Source organism: Trichomycterus rosablanca, chromosome 1, assembly GCF_030014385.1.
Source record: "Trichomycterus rosablanca isolate fTriRos1 chromosome 1, fTriRos1.hap1, whole genome shotgun sequence".
NCBI lineage: Eukaryota > Metazoa > Chordata > Actinopteri > Siluriformes > Trichomycteridae > Trichomycterus > Trichomycterus rosablanca.
In genome coordinates, this window is record NC_085988.1 from 28,738,382 (window position 1) to 28,753,352 (window position 14,971).

Below are 14,971 nucleotides of genomic sequence, written 5' to 3' on the forward strand. Positions count from 1 at the left end.
GCGCTATTGGATCAGATAAATTGAGATTAGTTTGTGCTATATGTGCAATATAGGATTGGTAGAGTGTGGCCATAAAAAGATGCATATAGCAAGTAACAATATTCAGATAGGCTGATTTATTCTCACAGTGTCAAGAAAACAATCCGCAAACCCTTACACAATCAACACAGATGTCAGCTGTGGATATACAGAACATGAAAATGTTCTATATGTTTATCTAAAATTCTGGTTCTACCATCTGCATACAGTATTGCAGCAAAATCAAGATTCATCAGATCAGGCAATGTTTCTTCAGTCTGCAGATGTCCAGGCTTGATGTGTCTGTACCAGATGTGTCTGTACCAGGTGTCTCTACCAGATGTCATAATTTATTTCTAAAAAGCACTTAAGATGCATTTCTGCTCAACACAGTTAAGAGTGGTTATTTATTATAGCCCTTCATAGATAGAGCTGGGAGTCAAAATCCAGCTAGTCATACTGTCACTGTTGGGCCCTTGAGTAAGGCCCTTAACCCTGTCAGCTTCAGGGGAACAATACAGTGCCCGACTACAGCTTTAAAACAGCTGGGGCATGTGAAAAAACATTTCATTGTACTGTACACCGGACTCGCATATATATTAACTATATGGTTAGAGATAGGCCTTTATAAATAGTTTTTTAAAAAGTCTAGACCCTAAGTCATAGTTTAATAGCACTATTATTAAATCCAAGCAATGCTGTTGGTGTGATCGCAGGGTGAGAACACACTTGGTCAGTGAAAAAGCAGAACAATTATGTGGAACGATGAAAGTCTTAAGGTGAACACTGAACTAATACATGGTAATTCTGTTTACTTAGGCTTTAAGTATGGTATCCATACACTGTGTTTTTTTGTAATGAACATAACTCTAAATCACAAATGGTTAATAAACAGGTGAAAATTGCTGGTTTATTCTCTAAATTATCATTGTGCATAAAGAACAGGCAGGTTCGATTACCTTTTGAGCTTCGAATGCTCTGCGTAGCTTCAGGTAATTAGTGAGTGCCCTCATGGCAATGGGAAGTTTGCCAATGACCTTAAGGTCAATGGGTCGTCTGTGTGCGGATGTGATGAAAGTGTTCATCCACCAGTATGTGCTTTTTGAGAGGAGGTTGACGAATGGCTGCAGAAAGCGCACACCCAGGTCCTGCAGGTCTTCGGGAGGCTTTACTTCAGTGGCGTGAGCGAAACATACATAGCGCTGCAGAAACAGTTTATAAGGTTTTAATAACCAAGTCAAAAAATATTGCAGTTTTTAAGCAATAAACATGGTATAATTAAAGACAATTAGTTTTAGACAAAAGAGTAGTGCAAATTATTGCACATATTTTAAAATGTACATAATTTATAAATGTATATAATACAAAATAGATATTAAGTAAAAGAAAACAAAAATTCCCAATGTTCATCTATCAATACTTAATAAAGAGTGAGGTTTTTTGTACACTCCATTATATACAAATATGAAGGTATTATTATGTTCAAGATTGAAAAATGCCTTAAAAACGCCTTGTTTAAAAGAAGCAGATAAAACATTGTAAGAATTTAATAAAATTTTTGTTTGTGCATTTTCTATATCTATAAATGGGCAGATGAACGAATGACAGCTGGCATGGTTCCTACAAGTATGTAGGTATGTAGTTAAATAAAGCAGTTGAGAGACATTTTGTATATATATAGTTGAAATTAAACAGTACTGCAAGACAATGAAAGAAACCAGAGGCAGGTACAAGAGGAGATATGTACTGTCTGGAGTTCATTACAACTTCAGATCAGAAAAAGTTGTGACAAAGTGGAAAATGGAAAAAAAAAATTAAACCTTTGACTTTTATTTATTTTATTTTTTTTATTATTTATGACTTTTATTTATTTTGTTTTATTATTCATGACTTATTTATTTTTTATTATTTATGACTTTTATTTATTTATTTATTATTTATGACTTTTACTAATTTAGTTTTATTATTTATGGCATTTATTTATTATTATTTATGACTTTTATTTTTTTATTATTTATGACTTTTATTTATTTTGTTTTATTATTTATGACTTATTTTTTTATTTTTTTTATGACTTTTATTTTTTTTTATTATTTATGACTTTTATTTATTTTGTTTTATTATTTATGACTTTTTTTTTATTATTATTTATGACTTTTATTTATTTTTTTTTATTTATGACTTTTATTTATTTTGTTTTATTATTTATGACTTATTTATTTTTTTATTATTTATGACTTTTATTTCATTGCAGACTGTATGAACTCAAGATATTTCATCTGGTCAACTTCATTTCATTTCTTTTAGGCCTGAATCACATTCCAAAAAAAAAGGTGGGACAGAAAAATTTACAAGTAGTACTGAGGTAAAATATAATAATAATAATAATAATAGCAATAATAATAATAATAATAGGTGATGTTAATAGGTGATTGTTGGTACAAATGCAGTATCCACAAAGTCTGAGTCTTTAAGGTACAAAGATGGACAGAGGATCTCCAGTTTGTCAACAAATTGTGAGAAAATTATTAAAATGTTTTAAAATGTTTCTTAAAGAACAATAAAAGGGAATTACATTCTTTTCATATTCTTCCTATACAGTGCATAATATAATTATCAATTTAAAGAGAATGTCAGCAGGTTAAAGGGCAAGGGTGCAAGCCGAAGCTGAACACCCATAGTCTCAAATCACTCAGATGACACTGCATCAAGAAGCGGCACTCAATAATAGCTGATATAACCACATGGGCAAGGGATTACTTTGGCAAACCTTTTTCAAGCACTACAATACTGTGAAACTTAAAATTTTACAGAGCAAAAAAAAGCTATATGTTAACCATGTCCAGAAACAGTGCAGAGTTCTCTCTAAACCATCACACAGTTTTAAACATGTACTGTGGTCAGACAAATCAGTATTCTGTTATAGTATGGACTTGCGTCAGTGCCCTTTGGCAAAGGTAATTTACACTTTTGTGATGGCAGCGTTAACGCAAAAAAGTACATTGAGATTTCAGAGCAAAATACATTGCCCTCAGCGACATCTTTTCCAGGAATGTCCATGTATTTTTTTTATCAAGGAAATGCAAAACCACATGCTGCACACACAAAGGAATGGCTGCGAAAGGAGTGTATACAGGTACTTGACTGGCCTTTTTGCAGTCCTTACCTGTCACCAGTAGAAAATGTGTGGAGAATTTTGAACTGAAAATGCAACAATGACAGCCCTGTAACGCTGGACATCTTAAGACGTGTTTGCAGGAAGAATGTGACAAAATAACACCTGAAACACTTCATCACTTGAAATCACTGGAGCCAAAACTTTTTTTAAATGTCGTGAGAGAAGAAATGGCAACATTACAAAGTGGTAAATGCTTTACTGTCCCAATTTTTTTTTATGTGTTGCAGGCTACAAAACATGAAATATCTTAATAAATGCAATGCAGCTGTAGCCTAGCGGTTAAGGTACTGGACTAGTTAATCAAAGGTCACTGGTTCAAGCCCCACCACTGTCAGGTTGTCACTGTTGGGCCCTTGAGCAAGGCCCTTAACCCTCAATTTCTTAGACTGTATACTGTCACAGTACTGTAAGTTGCTTTGGATAAAATGCCGAACCACTGCATTTTCCATACTAATTTCCATACTAACCCTAACTCTTTATTCTTTGCTAATTACTTTATCATGATTAGGGTCATGGAGGGTCTAAAGCTACCTGCAAACACTAGACCTAAGGCAGGATTCACACTGGACAGCGCTCCAGTCCATTGTATGGTATTACAGAAGCACCCATTCACTCCATTACTGAAACCTCCAAGCAACAGATAGTAGCCAATCCATTGTTTGCATGTTATAGGAGGTGATTTAAAACCAAAGCACACAGGGGAAAGCTACATGGACAAAGAGAAACCCCTTATAGATAGTGACCAGATGTGAGGTTTTAAGCTGAGTCCCCAGCAACCATTGTTGCTATGCAGCACCCACACTACCAACTGTACAACCATGCTGCCCACTTTTTTCACACTAGCAGTAGTCTATATAATTCAAAACAGCCGAGCAGTGACAGTGTAATCGAACAGGAGTACTGAATCACTGTGTTTTGCTGAGATGAACCCTGTTTTTGCAAATCTTACTGGCGACTCATAGCTTGACATAAATGCAGTTTATTTGCAGATGCATTCAGCCGATAAGAAAACAGCAACACTGTCAGCTGTCAGTGCTTCGTCATTTTTGCCAAGGTATTCTATGGTCTGGGTGTTAAAGTTTTGAGAAAACTGCAAAACAAAGGCTGGCTGTCAGCACTATGTCATTTATATCCACGTGTCTTGTGTCATGGGTCTTGATGTACTTTTCACAACCATCATGAACAGGTGTGAAATAAGTGACTCCTTGCTAGCTTCTCAAACAGGGAGCTGTGATGTGCTTTCCTATCAAAATGATAGAGCTGATAGTGGTCACAAACTCACAAAAGATTCTGTTCATCACATATCCTGCTTTGAAACAACAAAGTTGACTTTTATAATAATAATACATTTTATTTATATAGCGCTTTTCAAGATACTCAAAGACGCTTTACATAAGACAAATAATCAAAACAAATACGTACATACACCATACAAATCATAGTACAAAATCAAAATAGTACATCAACATCAAGAATAATTAAGATAAAAACAAAGAGAGCAGCATAAGACAGTTCATTAAAAATTAGCTAAATTATGAGAGAGAACAACAAATATAGAACAATTTCTTAAAATTAGACAGAAACAGGACAGATTTACATGCAATCAGGAAACTGAAAACTTTACAAGTTTTAGGATCTAGGACTTCACATTTCTGTCGTGATCTAAGTATAAAAACTATTAAAAAGAATAGCAAAAATAAAAGCATTTATTTTGTGTTGTTACAAGTTAAATGCCACTCTGAATAGATGAGTTTTGAGAAGTGACTTGAATTTGGACAGGTCAGGACAATCTCGTAGGTGTTTGGGGAGAGCATTCCATAAAGATGGAGCAGCTATGGAAAAGGCCCTGTCACCCCAGGTCCGGTGCTTGGTCCTAGAGGGTATGGACAGTAGGTTAGCCTCAGAAGAGCGAAGGCTACGGGAGGGAATGTGCTGATGGAGCAGGTCGGTGAGGTAGGATGGGGCCTGATTATGGAGAGCTTTGTGAGTGAATAGAAGAATTTTGAATTGAATGCGTTGAGCAACGGGAAGCCAATGAAGTTTTTGTAGAACAGGTGTAATATGATCACGGGAGCGAGTATGAGTAAGGAGGCGAGCAGCTGAATTCTGGATATACTGAAGTTTTTTTAGGATTTTGTTAGATGTACCATAAAGGATGCTATTGCAATAATCAATTCTGGATGTAATAAAAGCATGAATCAAGGTTTCGGCGGCAGAAAAGGAGAGTGATGGACGTAGACGTGCTATGTTTTTTAGATGAAAGAAAGCAGTTTTGGTGATGTGATTTACATGGCGGTCAAAAGAGAGGTTGCTATCAAAAATTACACCAAGATTTCGGATGTTAGAAGACGGAGACAAAGTGTCATTATCAATGGTAATTTGAAAATTTTTTGTGGTTTTTGCCAGGGTTGTAGGACCTACGATGATCATATCTGATTTTTCACAGTTTAATTTGAGGAAATTAGCTTTCATCCACAATTTCATTTCAGTGATGCAATTTGTCAGAGTGGAGTGAAGTTCAGTATTAATGGATTTGGAGGAGATGTAAAGCTGAATATCATCAGCATAGCAGTGGAAATGTAAACCATGCCGACGTATGATGTCACCAAGGGGGAGCATATAAAGAATAAACAAAAGGGGACCTAACACTGAGCCTTGGGGAACGCCTTGGGACAGTGGAGCAATGGCAGAACTACAATTGTTGATATTAACAAACTGTTGTCTGTTTATGAGATATGACCTTAACCACAAAAGGGCAGTACCAGTGATGTTGACAGAGGATTCAAGGCGGGACAGAAGAATGGAGTGATTAATGGTGTCAAAAGCTGCAGTAAGATCAAGGAGGACGAGAATATTAATTTGTCCAGAGTCTGAGGAAAGAAGAAGGTCATTTGTGACTTTGAGGAGGGCTGACTCAGTGCTGTGCTGGGGGCGGAAACCAGACTGAAATGATTCAAATAGATTATTGGAATTTAGGTGATCTTTGAGCTGTGAGGCAACAACACGTTCCAGTATTTTCGACAGAAATGGAAGATTGGAAATGGGCCGAAAGTTACTCATAATGTTAGAGTCAAGTCCAGGTTTTTTAAGTATGGGAGTAACAGCAGCCAATTTGAGTGATTGAGGGACTGAGCCAGAACTAAGAGAGGAATTGATTATCTCTGTGATAAGTGATGAGATAACTGGAAAACAACCCTTAACAAGTTTTGATGGAGCAGGATCCAAAACACAAGTGGAGCTTCGCATCCCTGTTAAGATCTCAGATAGGTCCAAAAGAGACACAGGTGAGAACTGAGACAGAGGCTGGGTAATAAATTGAGATGAGATAGGCGGAGAAACAGAGATGACAGGGGAAACTGTCAGAAAATTGTGGATATTCTCAACTTTTGTTTGAAAAAATGAGAGGTAAGAGTTACACTTGTCAACTGTAAAGGAATTGGTAGTATTGTCAATTGGTTTGAGAAGTTTATTTATTGTGGAAAAGAGAGTCTTAGGATTTATGTATAAGAGTTTTTTTTTAAAGGACTTAATTGATTAGTAATAGTGGATCACCCTTCCAATCAAATACATCTAAGGATAATCTAGCCTAGCCCATTCACCAAATAACACATCAAGGGTAAGAAAAATATGCACTACCCAAAGAAAACCAACAAACAGGGGAAACACAAAACTCATAGATGCTGACTGGAGGTAGAAACCAAACCCAGGTACTTAAAACCCAAGTGCTGTGTGGCCACCAGACTTTTAACTGCATCACTATGCCACCAAAATATAACACATTTAAAACTCATGAATCAAAACACTCTATCATATATCTTAAATAAGAGCTTTACCTTGATGATGAGTGTAATAGGTCTGGAAAATATTGTGGAAACATTTCACACAAGGTAAGAACCTTGGACAAAGAGCCAACTTACCTAATATACACTGATCAGTGATAACATTAAAACCACCTCCTTGTTTCTACACTCACTGTCCAATTATCAGCTCCATTTACCATATAGAAGCACTTTGAAGTTCTACAATTACTGACTGTAGTCTATCTGTTTCTCTACATACTTCTTTAGCCTGCTTTCACCCTGTTCTTTAATGGTCAGGACACCCACAGGGCAGGTATTATTTAGGTGGTTGATCATTCTCAGCACTGCAGTGACACTGAAATGATGGTGGTGTGTTAGTGTGTGTTGTGCTGGTATGAGTGGATCAGACACAGCAGCACTGCTGCAGTTTTTAAATACCGTGTCCACTCACTGTCCACTCTATTAGACACTCCTACCTAGTTGGTTCACCTTGTAGATGTAAAGTCAGAGATGATCGCTCATCTAGTGCTGTTGTTTGAGTTGGTCATCTTCTAGACCTTCATCAGTGGTCACAGAACGCTGCCCACGGGGCGCTGTTGGCTGGATATCTTTGGTTGGTGGACTATTCTCAGTCCAGCAGTGACAGAGAGGTGTTTAAAAACTCCATCAGCGTTGCTGTTTCTTATCCACTCATACCAGCACAACACACACTAACACACCACCATGTCAGTGTCACTGCAGTGCTGAGAATGATCCACCACCTAAATAATACCTGCTATGTGGTGGTCCTGGGAGAGTCCTGACCATGGAAGAACAGCATGAAAGGGGGCTAACAAAACATGCAGAGAAACAGATGGACTACAGTCAGTAATTGTAGAACTACAAAGTGCTTCTATATGGTAAGTGGAGCTGATAAAATGAACAGTGAGTGTAGAAACAGTGAAGTGGTTTTAATGTTATGGCTGATCGGTGTACATCACAAACTCAGTCAATAATCTTTCTCAAAACACTATTTTTTTACTCATATTAAAAGAATGATTACCTTGACTACAAATAAATAGAACTTTAATGTTGTGACACCCTGGTTATAAATCCCTGGTATACACTGATCATCTATCTTTTGCAGATCCACTGCAGTGAGCTGACTACACTTACAAATCCTGTAATTGCTTCTTAATTGCCTCACATCATCAAAAAAAAAAAAAAAACCAAAAAACCTAAAATGATTTACTAATTTACTAATATTTACACCTTCAGTGCAAAAAGCAATCTTAAAAAGACATCAGAGAAGCCTGGGAGTGTGGGAAAAAAATGACAGGATGTTGATAAAAGAGGGAAAGAGGGTAGATCTCTCTCAAGCCGGACACAGATGTGCAATAACTGACCCTTCAATGTAAACAGAGACTGGATTTACACTTGTGCTTTGATAGACTCTCTGGAGAAATAAATCTATGAACACATTCAGACGTGCAGAGTAGTGTAAGCATACACACTAATACAGCATAATACCCTTTCCTGTATGATGCTCATTCACTGGGGAGTCTTTCTGGAAGCTTTTTGGAAAGCATTTTTATGCAGATTTTATCTTTACCTTAGAGCACTGTCTGTGACTAGTATACTGTAGTCTCAGCTCGCATCTCAGCATGTCTGCGAGATATCTCACAATGGATGTCAGCTCATCATCTAAAACTCAATCCCAGCAAGACAGAGCTGATACTTATTCCTGGTGATCAATCTCCAACCCAGGACCTAGTCATCTTTCTTAATGACTCCCAGATCAGACCATCTGATAATGTAAAAAACCTTGGTGTTACCTGGATAACCAACTGACCTTCTCTTCTCATGTAGCCAACATGACAAGATCGTGCTGGTTCCTCCTTTACAACATCAGGAAGAATTGACCATTTCTCTCCATGGGAGCTACTCAGATTCTTGTGCAGTCACTTGTAATCTCACGGTTGGACTACTGCAACTCCCTCCTGGCAAGTGCTCCTATGTTAACTATTAAACCCTTGCAACTCATTCAAAATGCAGCTGCCCATCCGGTTTTTAACCAACCTAAACACTGCCACATCACCCCACTGCTGAGTTCTCTTCACTGGCTTCCTGTAGCTGCACGCATTCAGTTTAAAACACTGATGCTTGCTACAAAGCAAAAAATGGACCAACCCCAAGTTGCCTTCATGGTCTAATCAAACCCCGCTCTGTACAACGCAACCTCCGAGCCACTAGTTTCACTTGAAGGCTGTTCTCTGTACTTGCACCCAAGTGGTGGAACAATCTTCCCCTGTCTGTCCGAACACCTGAGTCTCTTGCTGTCTTTAAAAAACGATTAAAAACCCACCTCTTTACTAAGCACTTAAGCTGACTTGTACTTACTTACTAACACTCTTATTCATTTCTTGCAAAAAAAACAAAACTTTGGTTCTATCAGGGTTTCAGCAGATTTGTGTTCTTGGACTGTTGGCTACTTAAACTAGAGTAAGGTAATGTTTACTATGGAAGCACTTCTGTAAGTCGCTCTGGATAAGAGCGTCTGCTAAATGCCGAGAATGTAAATGTAGTATGTTCTCCACATGTCAGCATGGGTTTCTTTTAGGTACTGAATATGTTACTCTAAATTTAGCTGAGGAGTTAATGAGTAATTGTGTAAGTGATGGATGATTGACACTCTTTTAATGGTGTGTCATGCTGTGCCCCTGAGTGATTCTGGTTCCAACCACATGAACCAGTAAAGACCCTAATTAGGATAAAAACAGCTTAGCACATGAAGATGAATAACTAAATGATGAGTGTAGTAGAGCTATATAACTGTAGATGCTCTGTTTCACAGTTCTTCCAACCAAAGTATATTTTAGACTTAACAATTTTTAAAGACTAAAGATTAGTTGCCATTTGGTAATTTTAACATTGTCTTTTGTTGGTGAAAGCAAACAAAGTATTTAATAAAAGTAAATGACAGTGAAGTGCTTAGATAAATTAATAATTTAGACACATTTATAATCGTGTCTCATTATTTGGCAAGACCTGTATGCTTGTTTATATTATCTTTCAAGGTAATGTTACTATTTATCACACTGTTAAACAGATATTCACTCTCATCTATAAACCTTTACAAACACAGAACAGCACTCACCCTTCCCAATATGACGTTGATCTCCACAGCCAGTAGCAGTCCATACAGCAGCACGAGGAGAACAGTCAAGCAATAACGCAGCTGTCTCATACCAATGCTGTGCTCTGTGTACTTGGCAAATTTGATGGTCTTAGTGATAAACGCCATGACCCAATAAATCAGCAAAGCTGTGGGCAGATTAAGTCATAAACAATGATTACTGCCATGCTTTGTAAACAGCATTAGCCTTGAAAATAAGTTCAAGACACTGAGGCTAAGATCAGAGGATAATAACCTAGCAGCAACCTATTCAGCATCACACACACTATTTTCCCTCACCATGGGAGCTCTCTAGATGGTTTGTGAGATAGCTGAGAGTCACATGCTACACATTTACTCACACATAAGCTTCATACTGCACAGCAGTGGTTCCTACTGATAAAGGTTGTACTGAGTTACATACCTAAATAGATAACATTCCCGAATAAACCGTTAAATCAACACAAAATAATAATAATAAGTAAAATAAAGGTGCATGGCCTAGCCTTTAGACTTAAATCACAATAAAAGTCCATCAAAGAGACCACTGTAACCTCAATATTTTATTATTATTAAACCTCAATACTGCAAAAAATTCTAATCAGATAAAGCCATAATTGCCAAAATGAATTTGCAACAAAGTAAAAAACATTTTTTTGTGTAAAGAAGTAAAAAGTATTTTCTGGTGTCTGAATCTTTTCCCCTCCATATCATTAAAAAGATATGCTTATAAATAGATATTTTTTATTTATAGGTAAAAAGGTCATTAAATAAATGCAGTAGCACATTAAATACACTTACATATTAAGTAATTAAGTAATCCATCGTGTTGCTGTTCAATGGACACAGTGAGACAGCTAATTTGTTCTAATGTTGCTAATTCATTCTTTCTAATAGCATGTGGGACACAGAAGCACAAAATAGCTTGCTATGCTCACCAGTTAAGGAGCTGGACTAGTGATTATAAGGTCGCTGGTTCAAGCCTCACCAGTGCCAAGTTGTCACTGTTCCCTGAGCAATACCCACAACCCTCAATTACTTGTAATATAGGGCTATTAGCCAAAACATTCAAACCACCACCTCCACCCACCACCAAAAAAATGCATAGTAATGTTTTTTTCATAACAACTGGGCATGTCACGGTCACAGATATATTACATGTTGGGGGCTGAGGGTAATTACTTGTAGTACACATAGATATGATCTGGTATAAAGACCTGAGTGACTCTGATAAGGACCAAATCCTCATTGCCTGACAACTGGGTTGAAGTATCTTCAAACCAAACCAATAAAGAGCCATGAGAATAAGAGATTAAAGAATACAAGAATACCAATAGAGTTTTGAAATCTGGCAACACGGTAGAACTTTTTTAATCCAACCTGGATTTTGTGAATATAATAAATGTATGCCCCTAAAGCAGTTTGAATAAATTACTTACTCAACTACAAATTGATGATAAGTAATACTAATTAGTAAAAATAGTAATTAATAATAGCAATTACTAAAAAAAATAGTTGACCAAAATTTTAAAAACACCAGTGGCCAACAATTTATTACACTTGTGCAAAAAAAAAAAAAAAAAAAAAAATATTTACCCATTAGCAGTTTAGGAAAGTTAGAGGTCTCTATGTTGTGGTAGTAGACTATAGAAGTTATAGCAGCCATGAAAGCCAGACATGCAGGCATGTAGAGGTGCAGATGAAGAGACTGTGTGAACCTGTGATAAAAAAGAAAAAAAGGTGGTGGGGGGTTAAAACACATTTTGAGGAAATCTTATATATTGGTTCTATATACTGACAAACTATCATTAATGGTGGTTATGTATTATTGTTACAGCAATATGAACAAGTCTAGGATGGCAGACCACTAACCAGACAATTAAGAATTCAAATAATTTAATATAGCAAACATAGCAGTTTTATTCACCACACTTTTTCACGCCACAAATTCTGAAAGCTCTCCTCTGTTAAATAGGCCAATTTGTCTCCATTGATAGACTTTGAGGAGCAGAGATGGGCAGAGGATCTCCAGTTCGTCAACAAAGGTGTGGGAAAATTATTGAAATGTTTAAAAACAATGTTCTTTCTCCCTCTACAGTGCATAATATAATTAACCAATACAAGGAATCTGGAGAAATTTCAAGGCTTCAAGGGAAAGAGCGCAAGCCTAAGCTAAACACCTTAATACCTCAAACGACACAAACATCATTCATCAATAGCTAATACAACCCCTGGCAAAAATTATGGAATCACCACTCTTGGAAGATGTTCTTTCAATTGTTTAATTTTGTAGAAAAAAAATAAATCACAGACATGCCACAAAACTATCATTTTTCAAAATGTCAACCTTCTGGCATTAAGAAACAATAAAAAAAAGAAACAAATATAATAGTTGTGGTCAGTCACAATTGCTTTTTTTAGATCAAGTAGAGGAAAAAAATATGGAATCACTCAAATCTGAGGAAAAAATTATGGAATCACTCTGTAATTTGCAGTTTAAAAACAAAACATCTGCAGCAGATTAGATTTGCTAATTATTCTTCAGTTTAAAAAGAGTGCTTACACCTTGGAGAGCTGTTGCACAAAGCAGATTGTCATGAATCATGGTTCCAACACAAGATATGTCAGTTGAAACAAATGAGAGGATTATAAAACTCCTTCAAGAAGATAAATCATTGTGGAATGTCGCAAAAGATGTTGGTTGTTCCCAGTAAGCTGTGTTTAAAATCTGAACCAAGTACAAACAAAATGGGAAGGTTGTAAAAGGGAAGCATACTGGTAGACCAAGTAAGACATCAAAGCATCAAGATAGAAAACTTAAAGCAATATGTCTTGAAAACAGAAAATGCACAACAAAACAAATGAGAAACAAGTGGCCGGAAAGTGGAGTCAATGTCTGTGACTGAACTGTAAGAAATCACCTAAAAGAAATGGGATTTACATACAGAAAAGCCAAACAAAAGCCATCATTAACACCTAAAAAGAAAAGAACAAGGTTAAAGTAGGCTAAAGAAAAGCAATCGTGGACTGTGGGTGACTGGATAAAAGTGATCTTCAGTGATGAATCGCGAATCTGCATTGGGCAAGGTGATGATGCTGGAACTTTTGTTTGGTGTCTGTCCAATGAAATTTATGAAGATAACTGCCTAAAGAAAACATGTTAATTTCCACAGTTGTTGATGATATGGGCCTGCATGTCGGGTAAAGGCACAAGGGAGATGGTCTTCAATAAATGCCAAAGTCCACATTGAAATTTTGGACACTTTTCTTATTCCATCAGTTGAAAGGATGTTTGGTGATGATGACTTCATTTTTCAAGATGATAATGCATCTTGCCATAGGGCAAAGGACGTGAAAACTTTCCTTCAAGAAAACATATAATGTCAATGGCATGGCCTGCAAATAGTCCGGATCTCAATCCATTTGAAAATCTCTGGTGGAAATTGAAGAAAATGGTCAATGACAAGGTTCCAACCTGCAAAGCTGATCTGGCAACAGCAAGAGACAGTTGAAGGCAGATTGATGAAGAATACTGTTTGTCATTAGTTAACTCCATGCCTCAGAGAGTTTAAACCATTATAAAAGCCAGAGGTGGTGCAACAAAGTAATAATGGTGCAGTGTTTTCTAATGATTCCATAATTTTTTCCTCAGATTTGAGTGATTCCATATATTTTTCCTCTACTTGATCTAAAAAAAAGCAATTGTGACTGACCACAACTATTATATTTGTTTCTTTTTTATTGTTTCTTAATGCCAGAGGGTTGACAGTTTGAGAAATGATAGTTTTGTGGCATGTCTGTGATTTATTTTTTTTCTACAAAATTAAACAATTGAAAGAACATCTTCCAAGAGTGGTGATTCCATAATTTTTGCCAGGGGTTGTATAACCAAATGTGCAAGGGATTACTTTGGCAAACCTTTGACAAGCACTACAATAGGGATTTACATTGTCAAATAATGCTTAAAATTGTACAGTTCTCTTGGTTCGAGTTCTCTGGGTTCAGAGGCATCTGGTTTATTTCTGATCTCATCTTTGACACTTAAGAGGAAACACTGAATGGTGCTAACGAGCCATAGTTCAATTGATTTTGAGTGGTTCCATGGGAAATAGTCTGAAAGGACAGAGATGTCAATACTATTCCCTACTGGATTCAGTGAATTTGTTATTGACATAACCCAACAAATTAATGCTGTTGTCTTGTATTTAAAGCAGGTCACAAACCTACCCATCAGAGACAATGCCCTCTGCAATCTCACACACTAGCACAAAGAGGAGAATGAAGGTCAGGATCCAGCGCAGATTGTGTCCAGGAAAATGTAGCCAGGTACTGTGATGGATGTGAACCTTGGAGCTCTGGCTTCCCCATCCTGCAAATAGAAAAACTGCAAAATCAATCAAAAGCAATCTACAGCAAAGTGATTATTAATCCGCCCTCTTACTCTCATTTTTTAGTATTAAGCTTCACAAGTTAAGTGTACAGTTGTATTTATTGTACAGACATGACATTTTATAGCACATACTTTAATGTTATAGTAAATAGACACAAGATAAACAGTTCAGCACTAAAATACACTAATAATCTGGTAAATGACTTTTTGTGTAATTTAGTCTAGTTATAACTTTTGGTTTGAATGAATTTTGTGTATGTATGATTAGTGTAAATCCTATTAATTCAAATTATTCTCCAGGCCATGCAAGAAGGATGGGGGTCCCTGCTGAGTCTGGTATCTCTCAAGGTTTCTTCTTGTATTTTTAAGGGAGTTTTTTTTGCCACTGTCACCCTTGGCTTGCTCAACAGGGGTTATTGGTTGGTCGGTTC

General features: G+C 36.6%; 1 protein-coding gene across 1 annotated transcript in view; it reads right to left on the reverse strand.

The window, feature by feature from the left end:
• Positions 1-14,971, reverse strand: part of abcc8 (ATP-binding cassette, sub-family C (CFTR/MRP), member 8) — an 81,113-nt gene that overhangs the window by 61,987 nt on the left and 4,155 nt on the right. The window contains exons 2-5 of the mRNA XM_062990986.1: positions 14,378-14,519; positions 11,747-11,868; positions 10,133-10,299; positions 978-1,220 (exon numbers count right to left, since the gene is read on the reverse strand). Of these exons, the coding sequence (XP_062847056.1) occupies positions 978-1,220; positions 10,133-10,299; positions 11,747-11,868; positions 14,378-14,519 (674 nt within the window). The remainder of the gene's footprint in view (positions 1-977; positions 1,221-10,132; positions 10,300-11,746; positions 11,869-14,377; positions 14,520-14,971) is intronic.